At 37.6% G+C, this 14,889-nt stretch overlaps 1 protein-coding gene across 4 annotated transcripts in view; it reads left to right on the top strand.

Annotated features, from left to right (window-relative positions):
• Positions 1–14,889, top strand: part of Ptprg (protein tyrosine phosphatase receptor type G) — a 671,458-nt gene that overhangs the window by 451,312 nt on the left and 205,257 nt on the right. For all 4 annotated transcript variants that reach the window (XM_003480132.4, XM_063257832.1, XM_013143912.3 and 1 more), the window contains exon 5: positions 248–343. In XM_003480132.4, the coding sequence (XP_003480180.2) occupies positions 248–343 (96 nt within the window). The remainder of the gene's footprint in view (positions 1–247; positions 344–14,889) is intronic.

Here is a 14,889-nt window from a genome sequence, read left to right as displayed (position 1 = left end):
TTATTTTAGGGTGGTAGGAATGTAGTTTTGTTGTGGAGGAAGATGCGACAGGTTCTGAAGTTAATAGGAAAAATGACATGCTGTCATTTTGTCATGGCTACAGTCTGAAATACTTTAGCAAAGGAAGAGTACAGATCAATAAATGGCAAGATTTTAGTAAGGGAGGAAATGTGGGCACACTGCATTATTTTTTACTTTTGCATAGATTGAAAATTGCCTAATGCATTTTTCAATTGTTGTTTTACAGATGCAGATTTTCTTCTACAATCCAGATGACTTTGACAGCTTTCAAACTGCAATTTCTGAGAACAGAATAATTGGAGCCATGGCCATATTTTTTCAAGTAAGTTAGCAATGGCTGAAGTTCTTCAGCCAGAGAGTTTCCTGCATTTTTTTAAATTCACTGAATTGTTCCATGTTTAATGAATGCATCTGTTTTCTAGTTCACACCTGTCTAAATGAAAGATATTTCATATTGTCTAATGTGTGATTTAAAATGTAAATAAGTATGTTTAGAAACATAATGAAAATTTTTGCATGAATTATTCTGATTTTATTGCTACTTGACTGGTGCACAGATTGAAGAACACATTTATCATCTAAGTTACTTTGCTGCTGAAGCGTTTTGAACAGGTTCCTTCAGCATATTAAGAGGCTGATGTAAAAAAAAAGTGGTTTTATTTCAAGCAACTTTAAGATTTGACATTACTTGCAGCTAGATTAATAAATTGCACCAATCACTTCTCTGAAGAGATCCCTTTTTTCCCCATCTCAGAAATTTCCCTGGTAACTAAAGTTTTTGTTGTCACTCTTTCAAAGTTAGTGTACTTAGGAATTCCTAGCCTTTCTCTTTGAATATGTTTATGTTGATTAATGCTCATAGCTCTTGTGATTAATGCTCATAGCTCTGCACATAGAAGCAAAACCTTGCATTCTACCATAGATAATGCTGCCCATGCAGCAAGTCGAGTCAGATTAAAGTAGTATGGATCAGTGAATAACTTAACCAGGTTGTCAGTAGGGGACCTGATCTTTTTTATGTGTGAAAGGTAAACTGAGTACCAAGTAAGTGATTTGCCTCTTACCCTAAAAATTTGCCAAAAAGCCACATTTTACCAAAGAGTCACTGTTGGGAAAAGGGATCTTCCTAACCACTCAAAGGAACATGAATTGAAAACATCCTAGGCTTCCCCAACATGAGTCTTCACTGTCTGCCATTCTTAGCTAGCTGCTGTGTCACCGTGGTGGCACCAGTCTGGTTCCCAGGATGTTAATTTCACTGCCTTTTGTAGTGGGTGACATGTGATTGCCAGTTCTCTCCATCTTGCTCATCTGTCCCCCTTTACCATCTCTCTCCCTCTTCTTGGAGAAAGACTCCAGAGAAGATTATAGGTGACAACGTGAAATGCCTGGTATTATCCCTGATGTCAGAATCCTTTTGTACTTGCACCAGTTTTTGATCTTAGGTTCCTGTTCTGCTAGTGGGTGTGAAATAATTGCCATGAGTCCTAGACATCATTTTTAAATAATGAAGTAAAATAACATAAACTAGAAAAATAAAATTAGGGTAAAGATTTTAGAAGTTTTTTAGTTGTTTAGGTACAGTGTGCATGCAGGGTGTGTAATGGGTCGTATTATAGAGTGTATTGCTGTGGATCATGATCAGATATTTTGGAAATTGGTTATGTTGTATATTGGAGTTATTGCTCCATTATTTTTCAGTACATCTCTTTCCCCTGATTATTTTCATGAAACACGGTGGAACAGACAGTTTTTAAAATCTTAATCACTAGAGTAAAAAGAATCTGCTTTTGAATCTCAACTCTTCTGCATTGGCTACATATTTCATGACAATGTAGATAAGCCTTCCAGCCTCAGTGTTCCTGCCTATAAAGTGGAAGGAACAACTAATACACCCTGAAGCTTGCATCAGTGATTAAATGAGTCCCTGGTAAGATTTCCAGTACAGAGGAGGTACTTAGTAAATGTCTTGTGCCAAAGTATCTCTATCCATCCATTTCTGTGTAGAGACTTCTGATGTACTCATCTTCTTTTCCTGACCAAAAGTGCACTCTGGCATTACCCTGCTGGGAAAGTTCTTAAATTCTGTTTAGACCTCTGCTGCTTCTAAGTCATGATTGATTTGCCTTTGGTGGTACTAGCATCTTTTCCATGACTTGGAACCAGTTTCTTCTTGCCTTGCTTTCTGCTATTGTCCTCTTGGAGATCTCTGGTTCTCTACTCTCCTACCTTCTCTGTCATTTCCTTTTCTGCTCAGACCAACCTGATCCTACTAAATAGGGAAACATTCTTACAGGAAAATGAATATTATGAATATTCTTATGAGTAGTAGAAGAAATTTACAACATGTTTGAAGCAGACAATATGAATTTTTTCAGCTCTGAAACATTTGTTAAAAATAAGATCAATTAGTGTCTTGGGTAGGCAAACCAACGAATAACATCACTGTGGAATCTAGGTTTGAATTGGTAAAGTAATTCTAGGACATGACTTATAGTTCACGTATGAAGAAATTTACTGCTTTGCCATTTTGTTTGGCCTTTTTCTAAGTTTTGGCTTGCTATCTCGTAGAAACAAAACAGAGCAGATCATTAAAAATAGAACAGAATTTATTTGCACAGTACCTGGTTCGAGCTGTTTCCTGCTTTCCATATAATTCAGTCCACTGTGTGCTTATATATTTGTATTCACACTGTGTTACTCAATGGAAATAAAAATATTATTGTTATTTTAATTTGGGAATCTACTTGGATCCTCAGTTCTGACATCTTTGAATTTTGAATCTTTCTTTGAGAATACTAAGTATGAGAGTTTGGCATTTCTCTCCATAATAGAGAAATCTTGAGATCCATCTCCAAATTCAAACATGGCATGTCACATTTTGGTGTCGGAGAAATACTTATCTCCTACTTAGTACCAATTCTGTGGCAGAAGTGGTACTAGGCACCACAGTAAATGTAATGAACGTAATTGTCTCGCGTCTCCTGGGCCTGCACTGTCACAATCCCATGTGATATGGGCTAAAAAGAAGTGAACAAATCAAGTCCACCTAGAGAGAGCTGCACCCTGACTTAGGTTCATCATCTAGGGTGACACAATACCACTGACCAACAAGCACATACCTGGGCAATGCTGCTTTGGTAATCTTGACGTGAACTTAAACTCTACAATCAATGATAATTTTCTTACACTTTAATTTTCTCATTGTTCACGAGCATGGGTAGTTTCCCTCCGTGTGTGTCTTTTGCTTTGGATGATGTTGCTGCTCTCTGTGCTCTTGCTGTAACCAGGTATGATGAAGTTCCTAATGCGGCCAGAGCATCATGCTAGATACAAGCTTAGTTGACCAAGAAAACCTTCAATAGCCTAGACTCGAGATTGCCTGCATTGTGGCTCTACTTTGGCTCATAGGTGTGATCTTTTGAACCTATAGAGTATTCAGTTGTTTTCCTGTTAAATAGACGAGGTTTTATATTACAGGTCTGGGTAATGTCACAGTCATCAAGATCTAGCAGTATTTGGCTGTCTCTTTTGGAAGGGCCACGCCTCCCCTTGTACCACAACTGCCAAGCAGTTCCTTTCATTTATTCATGCCAACGTGATCGTAAGATCATGACCCCTGGCATAGACCTCAGTAACTGAGTGAGAGCTGACATCTCTCACTTGGGTGGCAGACAGGATCCTTGTTGTCACTGAAAGATGACAAACACTTTCACCCAAGCCTATGGTGTGAGCACCTTGGGGTGTGAAGCTGAATCCTTGCCAGCTCCACAGAGTGCTCACTTCTTGACCCAGAGAGTTGCTCTCTGCTCAGCCCCTGGCGAGTGGAATTGTTTTTACAGTTTCCCAGCACGGGGTAGTAATGTGTCTGCAAGAATGGTTCCCTTTTTCTAATTCACACAGGCTACCTTTGGGTTAGCAGCCTTCCAGAAGGATGAGGAATAGGTAAAAGTAAAGTTTGTTTTCAAGGATATGCTTACATAAAGAAATCTGAAATAAGCAATTTACAAGGGATATAGAAATCGGTTGTTAAACCACACAAGAGAATAAATGCCTGTTTTGTTAATTAATGTGAGTATACAATTAGAATAATTACTTTGTTTTTAAAGTAGCACACTGTTTTCCACTATTAACTTGATTTGAATGCTTGTGGAAATATAAAATAATGAAAGTTACTCAAGTTCTCCTTTAAAATATTCTTTGATTCCAGTGCTCTCCATGGATTATTTGAATAAATAAAGAAATATTAAAAGTCAAGTTTACATGAAGTAGAGTCACTGGAATAATTAGGCAATTTGTGGAAGAGTATTTAGCTTTTAAAAATAATTCAGAATGATTTAACTGCTGCAGTTTAAATTTATAAAAAAGAGAATATCAGTACTCTGAATGACCTTGTTTTGAAATATGCCTGTGTTTTTTAGACCAAGAATTTTCCATTGCCATTCTCTGAATTGGGCTCCAATTTTGAGTTTTTCTTGCTTCCTATCTGTTTCTTCACCATTGTTCCTGTAACAGCTCCCTCTATTTTTCCACTGGGACCAAAGTGCTTTCTGACTATGCAATCATCTTAATGGATTTCAATCTGCTGCTTGTAGAATTTTGGTTTCCCCATTCTGTAAGTTTGTTGAGCTCTCTTTTTCCTGAAGCACATAATCATCATTGAGTTTATAATTTAGGGCAAGATCTAGTTTATGTCTTTTTCCTGTTGCCATTTTCCTTTATGCCTGAAATTTCATGTATATTTCGTAGATCCCATGGAATTTAAAATAATGTATGCATGATTCTTTTAAGAGCACCTTCATTTAGAAACTTTTCTCATGTGACATTCCCTCAGACTTCCTTTTTCTCTGTATCATTTGTGTATCTTTGCTGCAAACACCAAAATGTAAAATTATCCTGTTTATATTGAGAAGCCAACTCAGTAGGTATATTAAGTTCATTTGACAAACCTAATTTGTTCCACGATTCTGGAAAGGATAGCCTTGTTCAAGTTTGTGTGGGAAAGATTGTCCTGATCATGTTTGTGTCCTGACGCAAAGTTCTCAAACAAAAACAAAATTTTGCCAAACGGTTCTGTTTGCAGACCAAATTGTTTGCAAACAGAAGTATTTGTAAACTGAGGTACCCCTGTAACTGGATCGCACCTGGTTTGTAGGCTATCTTTCCTATGTTACTGTTTTTTTTGTTTTGTTTTGTTTTGTTTTAGCAACTATTGTCAACAACTACTGAGATTTTGTCATGTCTTGTGAGTAGTTCTGCTGCTGTTGAAAGAGTTGGGTTCAGTTGGACAAGAGCATTTTTACATCTGTCTTTGAATTCTACCCAGAATTTGACATTAGTCATTTGATTTTCCCTAAGGTCTGTGGAATCATTTGCCAGCTTAGATCTCTGCCCTTATTTCACAGTTGAAAGGAAATTTCAGGACTTAAATGCCTCGCAAGTTGCTAACCCATTCTTTCTATCAAGTTGGTGTTACAGACAGCTTAATTATTTTTCTCCATCTGGAGAGGCTTAGTAATTAAATGAAATGGCAGCACCTGGAATTATTTATAGCTATGGAGAAGGCAGGGGGAGTTCTTGATGACTCATCCATCCAAGGCTGGCCAGGAAGCCTGTCTCTCCTCTTCCCTGCGTTTCACCTTCCCCGCTGGCATCCTCTGCTCCCCCACCAGAGGTAAAGTGATTTGTCCTTCCTTTGATCCTGCAGTCTAGCATCCCACCATGTATTGAAGCTGCTGTTTTACTTACTTTCTTGTGTCTTTCTCCTGTGAGTTCATCTCTACTGTGTCTTTCTTATGATTGCATCTCTTGCACGTGGCTAACACTGTGACTTGACTGTGCAAATACTTAACTGACCTTAATGGAAACCTTTGTAGGCTGTTTAGGAATAGGATCTCCTGATAACCTGTCAACTAAGTGGTGTTAGAAACAGGCATTGTGAGACATAAAACCTGAGACTACTACTAGAATATAGATTCGTTGATACCTCATGGCTTGTTCTTCTCTTTGTATCCACCTTACCCCCTTTCCCTGACCCTTACATCAATGCCTGGTATTAGCTGTTTTTGGAAATGCGTATCATTAGGATGGAATCAAAGGAGATCTCTAGGTCCTACCACACCGTTAATGACTTCATTTTCAAAAAAGTAGGGGCGAGCTGGCCATGTATTGTGCACACCCAAAGAGGGGGGTGGTTATATTGGAAGCATAAGACTCTTGAGATCATCAGGACCATGGAATATGAAGCACATGAGCATCATGATTTGCTGAGGGTGGTACCTGTGACCTAGGCCTCCGCAAGACTCAACATATTATTAAAGGAATCCATCTCTGTATTTGTGACTGTAGTTGTGAAGAAGCAACAGGACTTGAAAAATCTTTATATGAGTACATTCAGAGGCCTACAGGAGTTTGTTAGTGCCAGAACTATCTGGATATATCTGTTTCTGAGAATGTTTTCATAAAGTTCCCTACCTAAATGCTTTTATCTCAGAATGTATGTAAAGAAGATATTTTGGATTATTTGATTTTTTTTTTCTGGCTTCTGAATGCATCTTTGTTCCATATCTCCTTTCTGTGGTCTCTTTGTGATGGTTGCTGTATTCCTGTTTTCCTTCTTTTGTTCTTTCAAGTCTCTTAAGTGAACAAGATGCAAAAATTGCTGTCTTCTCTAGTCATGTATGCTTCCACTTGCTAACTCATTTGTTCATTCTGCAGTATTTATTAAACATCTTCTGTGTGCCATGCTCCACAGAAATTGCAGTTATATTCAGAATTGGATCCTACCCTCAAAGTAACTGTGAAGTGTATGTTTTGAAAAGGGGTGGCTTGATTCTTTATAGTGGTCATTATCTTGTCACTGGGATACGGACGAGGATGGAAGAGGTCAGGTACACAAAGCATCAAAAGAATGGGAATTATATCTCGTGTGTAATTGTAAAGGGATAAATACTTCCTTTCAAGAGTGAAGTTCCTAGTTGCAAAATTTAGATTTGTACTCTGTTTTTCCTCTATCTTCTACGCTCCTACAAAGCAAAACATCCATACCGCAGTATAAACCATCCCTCCTTTAACTCATGGTGATATAAATTGATCTTTTGATTTTCTAAACCATCCCCAAGGAGTATTTTTCTTTGCTTTTTTTTTTATAAAGAATAGACTTTTTATCATTTCTATAGATAGCTCTAATTTTTTCCCCACTGGTTCTGAGTGTGAAACAAGAGCCATTACTCAGAGAGAGGAGAAGAGGGGGAGAGGGTAAGAATGAGAACAAGTTAGTGGTTTTACTCCATGGTCCAGACTCCCACCTCCGAATACCCGAAGAAAAGAAAAAGCCCACCAATAACTGTTTGTGTCAGTTTGTGTAAAAGAAAATGGCAGATCATTCAAAACTACCTTCTTAAGACAGCTATGTGGATCGTTGGAGTAAACTAATATGATATTAATTTATTCCTTCCCACTTGCTGCTGTTTGAACATTGTCTTTTTCACATTTTCCATGTTCCTGGCTTTATCCAGTTATAAGTTCAATTCTTTCACTACATTACCTAGAAGTGCAAGGTCAGAATTTTTGGGTTAAGAACACTATTTTTACATACACAAAAATTACAATACATGTGTTCCAATTAAACTATTTTAACAGCTAATTGATTTCATAGAACTTAACATTAAACAAAGACCAGAGTCATTCTTAATATTCAGATGCAATTCTGCAATGGATTTTTGGTTGTACTACACTGGATTTATAGCCCATCAGGTGTTTTCAGTTTATCTCCTGTCTGCAAATGGCCTGTATTTCAAATTTCTTCTTAGTGGACATTACAGAGGACTATTTAATTGTTGGTGAAGCGTTACTTAATTAAGAGACTCATAGTTCTTTGAATGTGACCATGTGAAAATCTATTTTAATTAAATCACTGCATTTCAAGGACAGTTCCTGAATACTTGTTTCCACACATCATTGAATGGTAGTTTGAAATTGTTTTAGCCATTAGTTTTAATACAAGTCATGCTGTCTGACTCAAGTGGACTTGGAGAAATTCTTACGCACTCTGTAGTAACGCCCCAGAAAATGACAAGGGACAGGCTGGCCTCTGAAAGGTTAAGTGGTTGACCATGTCCTTCAGGTCTTCACATTCTTCCACACCAAAATCCTGTTTTATGACTACCAATCCAGGTGCTGATTTTCCTGGACGTGGTATCTTGCCAAATACTTTAGCTGATTCGATCTCTTGGGGGAATGCAGTACATGGAGTGCATTCCATTTCAAGTTTAGAGGGCAGTGGCAAGTCTTTGCCCCATCACTACCCCCGCATATGTCAGTTGGAAAGATGCCTCTAAATAGAATACAGGTGATATCAGTATGTCAGTGTTTGTTGAAGGTCCAATTCTGTAAAATCCTAATGACAAAGTGCTTGCAGGATACTATTCATTAGATTTCTTTGGGACCTTCAAGTTATTATTGCTTACATTTTACTGATATGAAAACTGAGTCCTGTGGTTTTTAAAATACGGATTATTGCAAGTTACTCAGGCTAGCAGCAGAAATGGTGTATTCCCAGGACCTTTGCTTTTTATAAAGTACTGAATTGGGAAGTTGTCTGTTCATTTGAAAAGGGTAGAATTATGTATCATTGGGTCATTTTTGTCATACTTTTATAAGTGCTGTGAGACATGTCAATTTTGCAGATTCCTGACAAGTTATTTTCTTATTACTTAAAATTGTTTTCTTGTTCTTTTGTCCTTAGTTAAAATCTAGGAACCTAAATTCTTTTGTGCTCTGTACATGTAATTATTTTATGGATTTGATGACAGTTTTTTTCTTCAGCTTCCTCCCTTTTATAGAAAAGCATTGAATGATTGGCCTGTTCAGATAAGCATAGTGAGAGTGAAAGGAGTAAAGATTTCAACGGTCATTTATTAGCTTTTTTTAATAGCAATAGTTCTAGGTATTGGACAGGGGATTTTGCTCTTTGGTGGCTGTGTGGATATGTCTAGGGACATTTTTGATGGGGACAGCTAGGGCAGAGGTACTGTTGGCATGTAATGGCTGGAGACTTCAGATGCTGCAGGACATCCTGCAGTCCCGCCAAACATAGAATCAGCAGGGCCCCAAATGGCAGTGCTGGCTGCTATCAAGAAACTGATTTCTGATTATCAGCTCAGGGCCTGATAATGTTTTTCTCTCTAAGGGGCCAAACAAAGATTATATAGCTTACGCTGTTGGGCTGTGGGATTTATGAATACCTAATGATCCTCGGGCTATGAAGTCTAGGAGTCTTGGCTAACCAAACCTTGGACAACCGAGACTACATCCTAAAGTGCAGAGATTTATTTGCCAGAATACTTCAATCTGCTGTATTTCTACCTGTCCTAGTTCACTTGAACTGCTTTGAATATACAGAGCCCATATGGATATTTGTTCCCAAACACTGTAATGAATTTTGAAACAGGCACCAATTTGATAAACATTCACCTAGATGCAGAAAAGCAAACAGAGGTAAGAGGACGTGCAAATTCCTTTGAACTCAAGATCAGTAAGAAATACTGTGAAAAACTCTTAAGAAGATCAAATGAACTCCCTCATGGAAGTTGTAGAAGAATCTGCTTCCTGAAATTATAGCTCGATTGTTCCCATAGCTTTATAAAATTATTTTCCCAGGGCGGGTTTTTAAGTCTGTTAATGCTGTCTTACTTTAGGGCTTTGTAATTGACTCCTGAAATCGTTTTCACTACTTGCTCTTATAAGCATGACTGTCCAGAGCTACATGCCTCCTTGTACTGCATGTGTCTTGCTACCTAACTGCCCAAGGTACTGCCCTGTAGAATTGCTCATTGGAGATTTTGCTCTCGTTTGATTTTATAGTTACAGTTTATTCTAAGTTCACAGCATTCTAATATATATGGTGTGTCTGAACTCCTCTGATGCCCAGAGCTTTTATTTCTCAGTCCCATCTGAGATGAAGCTGAATGTTGCTGTGATCCGTACTCCCACCACACGTCATGTACTCCCCATAGGCTGTGTTTTAGGACAGGTCAGTTTGCACAGTATCTCTAGTGTGGTGCAAATTCTCTTTAGGATCCTCTCTATATCTCTGTTTTTCTCTACCACCTTGATCTTATAACACTGTTTTGCCAGCTGTAATTTTTTTTCACAAATGCAGCTCCTTTGGTTTGTGAGGGATTAGGAGACAGTCTATTGGAAGAATTTCCACGCTACAAATATTTCATGTTTCTGGCCTTTTAAGTTGCCATAGGTAAGCATCTAAATGTGACAAAATAAAAAGCACAGTAGTTGGAGCTCAGATCATTTCTTTATTATAACTGTGCAGGTGTCTTTTGAAAAAAATTACTAGTATCAAATCCCCCTATTTGGGGTTTCTTGGGAATTATAAAACATATTATGTATTTATTTACCTGGATATATTTGTACAACAGATTCTGGTTTTCTTACATTATCAGTTCTTATAAGAGATTCTTTTTTGTATGTGTTTGTGTGCAAATTTGTAGGTCACTATATACAAAATGGTACAATATAAGATAAGGATGTAGTTTGCTAGTAAACACAAGGCTAGCCTGTGCAAGGCCAAAGGTTTAATGCCCAGAAACAAAAAAGCAAAGCAAAACAAAACAAAAAGACCCCCCCCCCAAATAGAACTAAATAATTTATATTTTGCTTTTTGGAATCTGAGTTGGTCCAAAGTTGAGGTAAGTCATTAAATAATTTATATTTTAAGAAGCCATCAATACTGTGAGTAAAACTGCAGTGGGAAAGGATTACTTATTTCTATATACACTGGGTATTGCTAACCCATTTTAAGTAGTATTCAGTTGCAATGTGTCCTTTGATTTTGACAGAAGTCTCTTACGTGTTTACATACATGAGAGGGTTTGTTTGGTGAGGGGGCATTTCTAAAATCATATTATACCAGTAATTGGTTTGTACCACATATAATGAAATTCAGTGTTTTGTCTTAAGTAATTCTCCATTCTGACTCCTTGACAGTTCAGTACTGGAGACTTCTTGATCCATATTGCTGAGGTTTTATGCAACTTCATGCCATTTTTCCTGGGAGCTTGGTGGTTTTGAATGCTATTTGATTGAGGTTTCATTGACTCATTTTTATGTTTAGGCTTTTTCCAAATGGGGCTGCCAGGCTACTGGGTTTGTTTGTTGGTCTGTTTTTGTTTTTAACTGATCTAATTATAGAGTTTAGTACCAGGTGCTCTACTAATATTGTAACACACTAAGACAAAGCCAACTCCCAAATTCTTCCAGAAAGGAAGGTCATATCTGAACTTAATAGCCTGGTCACCTCTTTCTTTTTAAATGACAATCAACCAACATATCATGATTTCTCTATATTTAGAATTCTATAGGTGCAGAATCCTCATTTTACTATAGCACATCAGACAGATAAAATCTGAAGTGCTCAAAAAGAGGTGTCTGGTGTCTGTTTCTGTTTGAGTATAAATAATAATAATAATAATAATAACAGTAGGTGATATGTGTGGACTCTGGTCTTGCATCAGGCTCTTGGTCGTTTCCCCAGATATTCCACGCATCATCCCAAGTCATTGTCATGACCCTTTGAGAAATGGTTATAATTGCAGAACCTTCCCTAGACGCTTAGCATCTCTTTGCTGATGAAACCAGCACCTGAGGATTTCAAGTGACATATAAATACCTTGCCTCTCCAATTCTTGCTTACTAACTTACTCTTTTAATCCTGCTCCCCTTAGATGCCTTTGTCCATACAATGGAGTGCTGGTTTCTGACTCATTCGTGTTGAATGCAACAGGCGATAATGAATGTGAAAGCACTGCGCATAAGTCTTTGAAGCACCTTATAAAAATTGACAAAATGATGATAGTTTGATAATGATAATTAGCAGTGACTAAAATTGAAATACCACAATGAAAGAGAATACTCTGAACTGTCACTTTCCTGAACCCTGAATTAGAAAACACACAATGGAAGAAGCATACTGCTTCAGTGTGTCAAACACACAGTGTGGGCCAGGGATTTAGTTTAGTGATGTATGCGCCTGCCTGGCAAGCACTAGGTTGTGAGTTTGATCCCTAGTAGCCCCCAAAAAACCCAAAAAACTAAGAACAAAAATAACACCACACAGTGTGTCCTTCCAGCTGCTTGCATTCTGGTGGAGGGTGATTGCCTTGGCTGTGAGACAAAGTCTTAAGTAGTTGTTCCTGGTGCTGAAACTCAGTATTATAAGAGGAGGTAGCCAAATTCAGATTTCCTCAAAAGGAATCCACATGTTTCTCTTACTACTTTAAAGAGGAGCTAAAGTAATTAGTCACAGCACCTTGGCTGGTGAAATAAATAATAATTTAATTAAAAGTAGCCAGTGACTAGGAGAGACCAGCAACACCCCTGTACAGATAGGGGTGCCCATGCAGGGTGCTTATGGATGTAAAAGTTCCCCATCAGATCTCCCCCTGGGGCTCCAGGAATGCTTAAATTCCTAGTACTGAGTATTAAAAGGCCCTGTCATGTGCCCCTATGTGTGCTAGGAATATTTTATGTTCTGTGAGATTCCTTACTAATGTCTGTTGGGTCAGACACAATAGTAGCAATCAGTGTGTGATCTTTGGAGATTCTTAAATACCCACCATGACGCGTGAATTGTTGCCTGTTTTCTTTATCCCAGTGTGGCTGCGAGTTAGGAGTATGATTCCTTCTTGCCTGTGGCAGTTTCAACTCTGTTTGCCTGGTTTAAATGTATGAGACCACCCCATCCACACTCCCTTCCTCCTCTTCTCTCTGTTATTTTCTTCTTGCCTTTGTTCATTTCCTTTACAAAGTTGTGAAATCACCTTGACATCACAGATGCAGTGGCCAGCACAGTGTTCACAAAATTGGATAAAATATGGCTTATTGTTAGAGAACTTCCTCTACACACACACACACACACACACACACACACACACACACACACACTGCAAGCCCTGGAAGACAAGCTATCACGTTGATAGCTGCATTCACAGATGTATTGACTGGAAACAAGAGATTCCTTGAGAATCAGCTTGATGGAGAGAATGAACTTCATCTAGAAAGCTAAATTACGGGTCCCAGTTTTGCCAGTTAATAGCTGAAAACTTTACTCGGGTCCACTTACCATATTGGTATTTCAGTGTGCTCATTTAGAAAATGGACCCAGTAGTGTGAAACCTACATTGGCAGGTTACTTTAAGGTTTATATTGGTTCACATGGGTACTATGAGACATGTGCTGGAATACAGTAATTTATCAGTACATGCCACCTCTTTTTATAGTCATTGAAGAATAGTTGATGACAACAGTGACCGCACATTGGAATCACTAAGGAGGATTTAAACAGTATTGACGTTTCCACATGCCAAAGACTAAAACTAGACCTAAGTCTATCACCATACACTAAACAAAAGTCAAAATGGATCAAAGATCTACATATTGAAACAGAAACACTAAATCTGCTGGAAAACAAGCTAGGTAGAAATCTTGAAGACATAGGGGTAGGTGAAGAGTTTATGAACAAAACGCAGACCACATGAGAAGTACTTCAAAGAATCAACAACTAGGTTCTCAACTCATTAAAAAGTTTATGGAAAAAAAATTTTTGCACATCAAAAGGAATCACCAACAGAATGAAAAGAAAACCCAGAGTGGGAAAAAATTTTAGCCAACTGTCCCTCAGATAAGTAAGTCATATCTAGAATTGAAAAACATTAGGCCCCTTAAACTTAAAGACCAAATCCAAAAATGGGCATCTGAGATGAGCACACATTTCTCAAATGAAGAAATACAAATGGCAAATAAATATATTAATAAATGTTCAACATCACTAGTCATTCAAGAAATACAGATTAAAACATACTGAGATTCCATATCACCCTAGAAAAAATGGCTGCTATCAAGAAATCAAACAATAACAAATGTTGGCGGGGCTGTGGAGCAAAAGGAATACTTCTCCACTGTTGGTAGGAGAGTAGACTGGTACAACCACCATGGAAGTCAGGTGGAGATTCCTCAGAAAACTAGAGTTGGAACTCCCATGCAATCTAGTTATTTCCCTTCTGGGTATTTTCCCAGAAGAATTGAAAATATCATGCCAGAGTGATGTATGTGCACCAATGTTTATAGCAGTACAATTTGTAATAGCCAGGTCTTGGAAACAACCCTAATAAATGCCCATCAACTGCAGAATGGATAAAAAGATATAGTTTTTTTTTTTTTTTTTGCACCGGGCATTGAACTTGAACTCATGACCTGCTTAGTAGGCAAGAGTGTGAGCTGCAGAGCTAAATCCCCAGGAGATACGGTATTTTTATACAGTTGAATATTATTCATATATAAAAAGGCATAAACTTGAGGATTTTATAGGTAAATGAATACAACTTGAGACCGTACTCATAAGTGAAATAAATCAGACTCTTAGGTGTAAACACTGTATTGTCTCCCTAGTATATTAAAAAAAAAAAAAAAAGAGTAAATAAGGTCCAAAATGTACAATACATATTGTGAAAATGAAAAGGAAAGAAAGTACTGAAAAGGGAAGAACAACTGGGATAGGGGAAAAGAGAAAAGAAAGAAGGGAAAAGATTATATGTACATGTGTGTATATGTATACCAGATAGTTGATTATTCTGATAATCTCTTTTAGTTCATCAAAATGAGCAGTTTGTGTTTTCATTGTCTGAGTAATCATTTTTATGCCTAAATCTCATAATCTGAACATCTATTTTAAAGATAACAATATGCAACATATTAACTAGTGTTAATTTCCTATTCTGTATCATTTTTATCCTTTTTTGCTATTGCTGTTGTTTTTAAAATTATAAAAGAATACAGTGGGGCTGGGGATTTAGC

Source organism: Cavia porcellus, unplaced genomic scaffold, assembly GCF_034190915.1.
Source record: "Cavia porcellus strain 051 isolate PalLab524CR breed Dunkin Hartley unplaced genomic scaffold, mCavPor4.1 scaffold_10, whole genome shotgun sequence".
Taxonomy (NCBI): domain Eukaryota; kingdom Metazoa; phylum Chordata; class Mammalia; order Rodentia; family Caviidae; genus Cavia; species Cavia porcellus.
Note: the sequence above shows the minus strand (reverse complement) of the source record. Positions and strands in the feature narration are given on the sequence as shown.